Source organism: Nicotiana tomentosiformis, chromosome 6 (assembly GCF_000390325.3).
Source record: "Nicotiana tomentosiformis chromosome 6, ASM39032v3, whole genome shotgun sequence".
NCBI lineage: Eukaryota > Viridiplantae > Streptophyta > Magnoliopsida > Solanales > Solanaceae > Nicotiana > Nicotiana tomentosiformis.
This window is the reverse complement of record NC_090817.1, coordinates 64036176-64041162: the sequence shown is the minus strand read 5'-3', so window position 1 is coordinate 64041162 and position 4987 is coordinate 64036176. Positions and strand designations below refer to the sequence as shown.

The window sequence follows — 4987 nt, the reverse complement described above, 5'->3', positions numbered from 1 at the left end:
AGTGCTGAGTGAATGAGCGTGGCGAGCGAGAATTGAGACGGGCAATTTGAGTTCTCTGAGAGTGTGAGTACTTGAGATTTCACTATGTTGCATCACATACGGTTTTCACATTGGCATGTAGCTATAGAGACAGCATACGCTTCTTATCAGTCACACTTGGCATATTTCATTTGTGCTAAACTTAACTGTTGAACCTAGAAGCATAGCTACTTTCCTGTATTGTTAAACTCTATATCTATACTGTATTGTTTGAGCTCGTCACTGTCTCCAGACCACAAGTTAGATTTGTTACTTATTGAGTTGGTTGTACTCATGCTACACCCTGTACCTCGTGTGCAGATATAGGTTCTTCCGGTCATGGCTGTTACTGAGTTGCGGAGTCCAGACATTCGGGGATCATTGAGATAGCTACTGGGCGTTAGCATACCTTCACTCTCCTCCCTTATCTTTAATTTTATTTTTCAGTTTTATTTTGTTGATGGTGTACCAGACTATATCTTTATGTAGATGCTCATGTACTCGGTGACACCCCGGTTTTGGGAGAGATTTTGTATTGAGTTATGACTTCCTATTCTGCTTTAAAAAGATTTTCCCTTTAATTAAACTGGTGTTCGTATCTTTCAAATATTTAAGTGTTGGAAATGTCTGAATAGTCGGCTTGCTTAGTACCATGATAGGCGTCATCACGACGGGTTGGTTTTAGATCGTGACAAGTTGGTATCAGAGCCTAGGTTACATAGGTCTCACGAGTGATGACCAGGTTTAGTAGAGTCTTGCGGATCGGTATGGAGACGTCTGTGCTTATCTTCAATAGGCTACCAAACCCTTAGGAAACTTCACATTCTTGTATTATTGTCGTGCGGATTTGTTGATTCCGATCACTAAATATTTATTATTCTATTCTCTCAAAGATGGTGAGGACACGTGCTACCGGTCAGGACGGATAACCACCAGTACCACCAACTAGGGCCATGAGAGGCCGAGGTCGCGGTATGGGCCGTGGAAGGGGAAGAGGTGAAGCTCGTACAATAGCTAGAGAAGCACCTGCAGATCCACCAGTTGCTCCAGCTCAGGAGCAGGTACCAGATATGGTTGATCCAGTGGGGCTAGCTCAGGCACCAGCTATGCCCATTGTGATTCCAGGCATTCAAGAGGCTTTGGCTCAGATTTTGACTATGTGCACCAGCCTTGCTCAGGCAGTTTCTGTTCCGGCCGCAGCAGCCACTTCTTAAGCCGGGGGAGGTACTCGGACTCCCGCCGCCCATACTCTAGAGCAGATGATGCAGGGAACTCAGACATCGGGGGTACCACCATCCCAACCGGTTGCAGCTGCTCAAGCCCAAGTATGTCCCATTATGACTGATGATGAGCAGAGAAGACTAGAGAGATTTGGGAGATTCCACCCTCCATCATTCAGTGGGGTTGAGTCTGAGGATGCCCAGGACTTTTTGGACAGTTGCTAGCGGATTCTTCGCACGGCATGTATTCTATAGACTAATGGGGTCTCATTCACTACTTTTCAGTTTACTAGGACTGCCTTCAGATGGTGGGAGGCTTATGAGAGGCGCAGGTCGGTTGGTGAAGCACCACTTACATGGCATGAGTTCTCCGTTCTCTTCTTGGAGAAGTTCGTGCCACAGTATCGTAGGGAGGAGCTGCGCAGACAGTTTGAGCAGCTATGTCAAGATGGCATGTCTGTGACCCAGTATGAGATAAGGTTTTCAGAGTTGGCTCGTCACGCAGTTTGGTTGGTTCTTGCCGAGAGGGAGAGGATTAGGAGATTCATTGATGGCCTCACCTATCAGTTGCGTTTGCTTATGACTCGAGAGAAGGTATCCTGTGCTACTTTTGATGAGGTGGTCGATACTGCTCGACAGATAAAGATGGTCCGTAGTCAGAAGCATGAGGAGAGGGGCAGTCTTACCATAACAGAGGTCGTCCTTATAGGCCCGCTCAGATGACTCGTCCAGTTCATCGTGGTGCATCATCTAGCCATGGTTTATAAAGTACCCGTTCGGGTCAGTCATCTCTCAATGCTCTCACAACTCAGAGTTTGTCCCGTGCTCCTTCAGTTCAGGGTTCATCTGCACCGAGTTCTTCTAGCGGGTATTCTGGTTCTCGGGGCCTGATCCAGTCCTCAACCAACATTGTCGAATCAGGAGGTAGTGTCCCTACCTCTTGGGAGGCCCAGTTCCGCAGAGGGGACAGACTATGACTTCAGCACCAGTTATATCACCACTTACCCAGCTAACTTGGGGTGGGCCTCAAGAAGATATGGGTCACCCAAGAGGGGGAGACCGATGAGGTGGAAGTTAGGCCCGATTCTTTGCTATTCCTTCCAGAACAGATATTATTGCTTCAGACACAGTTATCATATATATTATCTCAGTATGCCACAGAGATGCTTCTGTATTATATGACCCTGGTTTTACTTATTTGTATGTATCATCATATTTTGCTCGTTATCTAGATATGCCCCGTGAGTCCTTAGTCTCATCTGTTCATGTGTCCACACCCGTGGGCGATACTATTATTGTGGACCGTGTATATCGGTCATATGTAGTGACTATTGGGGTATTGGAGACTAGAGTTGATCTCTTATTGCTTAGTATGGTTGACTTCGACGTGATCTTGGGTATGGAATAGTTGTCTCCATGTCATGCTATGCTGGATTGTCATTCTAAGACCGTGAGGTTGGCGACGCCGGGGTTGCCAAGCATCGAGTGGAGAGGTTCTCTAGATTATGTTCCCCGCATAGTGATTTCATATCTGAAGGCCCAAAGGATGGTTGGGAAGGGTTGTTTATCTTATTTGGACTTTGTGAGGGATGTTGGTGCTGATACTCCTACTATTGATTCTGTTCTGATGGTGCAAGATTATCCATATGTGTTTCATACAACCTTCTAGGCATGCCGCCCAATAGAGATATCAACATTGGTATTTACTTTATGCCGGGCACTCAGCCCATTTATATTCCTCTGTATTGTATGGCACCAGCTAAGTTGAAGGAATCAAAAGAACAACTTCAGGAACTTCTTGATAAGGGGTTTATTAGACTGAGTGTGTTGCCTTGGGGTGCACCGGTTCTGTTTGTGAAGAACAAGGATGGTACTATGCGGATGTGCATCGACTATAGGCAGTTGAACAAAGTTACAATCAAGAACAAGTATTCTTTGCCACGCATTGATGATCTATTTAACCAGCTTCAGGGAGCGAGTGTGTTCTCTAAGATTGATTTGAGGTCTAGGTATCACCAGTTGAAGATTCGGGACTCGGATATTCTAAAGACGACATTCAGGACCCGTTATGGTCATTATGAGTTACTTGTGATGTCGTTTGGGCTGACCAACACCCCAGCAACATTCATGCATCTGATGAATAGTGTATTTCAGCCTTATCTCAACTCGTTTGTCATAGTATTCATTGATGATATCCTAGAGTACTCTCGTATCTAGGAGGAGCATGCCCAACATTTGAGGATTATGTTGCAGCGGTTGAGGGAGGAGAAGCTTTATGCCAAGTTCTCTAAGTGTGAGTTTTGGCTTACTTCAGTAGCATTCATAGGGTAGGTGGTGTCTAGTGTGGGGATTCAGGTGGATCCAAAGAAGATAGAGGCGGTTCATAGTTGGTCCAGACCATCCTCAGCTACGGAGATTCGGAGATATCTCGGCTTGGCCGGTTATTATCATCGCTTCGTGGAGGGTTTATCATCTATTGCATCGCCTTTGACCAAATTGATCCAAAAGGGTGCTACTTTCAGGTGGTCGGACGAGTGTGAAGAGAGCTTTCAGAAGCTCAAGATTGCCTTGATCACAGCTCCAGTTCTAGTTTTGCCTTTGGCTTCAGACTCTTATATAGTGTATTGTGATTCTTCTCGGATCGGTATTAGGTGTGTCTTGATGCAGGATGGTAGAGTGATCTCTTATGCTTTGCGTCAATTGAAGCTTCATGAAAAGAACTACCTTGTTCATGATTTAGAGTTGGCTGCCAACGTTCATGCATTCAAAATTTGGAGGCATTATCTCTACGGTGTGTCTTGTGAGGTATTTACGGATCATCAGAGCCTCCAACACTTGTTCAAACAAAAGGATCTAAATTTGAGGTAGCGAAGATGGTTGGAGCTGCTAAAGGACTATGATATTACTATTCTGTATCATCCCATGAAGGCCAATGTGGTGGTTGATGCCTTAGTAGAAAAGCGGTGAGTATGGGTAGCCTTGCATTCATTCCTGTTGGTGAGAGACCTCTTGCAGTCGATGTTCAGGTTTTGGCCAACCAGTTCGTGAGATTAGATATTTCGGAGCCCAGATGGGTTCTAGCTTATGTGATTTCTCGTTCTTCCTTATATGATCACATCAGAGAGCGCCAGTATGGTGATCCCCATTTGCTTGTCCATAAGGACACGGTTCAGCACGATGATGCCAGGGATGTTACTATTGGGGATGATGGAGTGTTGACGATGCAGGGTCGGATTTGTGTGCCTAATGTATATGGGCTACATGAGTTGATTCTTGAGGAGGCCCATAGTTCGTGGTATTCTATTCATCTAGGTGCCGCGAAGATGTACCAAGACTTGAGCCAGCATTATTGGTGGATGAGAATAAAGAATGATATAGTGGGGTTTGTAGTTCGGTGCCTTAATTGTCAGCAGGTGAAGTATGAGCATCAGAGACCAGGTGGATTACTTTAGAGGTCAGAGATTCCACAGTGGAAACGGGAGTGTATCACCATGGATTTTGTAGTTGGGCTCCCACAGACTTCGAGTAAGTTTGATGCTATTTGTGTGATTGTGGATCGGCTGACCAAGTCCGCGCACTTCATTCCAGTTGGGACTACCTATTCTTTGGAGCAGTTGGCTCAGATTTACATCCACGAGATTATTCACCTTCACGGCATGCCAGTGTCCATCATTTTAGATAGGGGCACGCAGTTTACATCACAGTTTTGGAGAGCCGTGCAGCGAGAGTTGGGCACCCAGGTTGAGTTG

The 4987-nt window shown here is 45.7% G+C and overlaps 1 protein-coding gene across 1 annotated transcript; it reads left to right on the top strand.

Annotated features, from left to right (window-relative positions):
- Positions 1-4207: 4207 nt before the first annotated feature.
- On the top strand, positions 4208-4690 carry LOC138894109 (uncharacterized). The gene has a single exon (XM_070178790.1). It carries the CDS (start codon positions 4208-4210, stop codon positions 4688-4690), a length of 483 nt encoding a protein of 160 aa, XP_070034891.1.
- The last annotated feature ends 297 nt before the right edge of the window (positions 4691-4987 follow it).

Coding starts and splice junctions, on each gene's coding strand:
- LOC138894109 (XM_070178790.1), top strand. CDS start 4,208: ATGGGTAGCCTTGCATTCATTCCTGTTGGTGAGAGACCTCTTGCAGTC.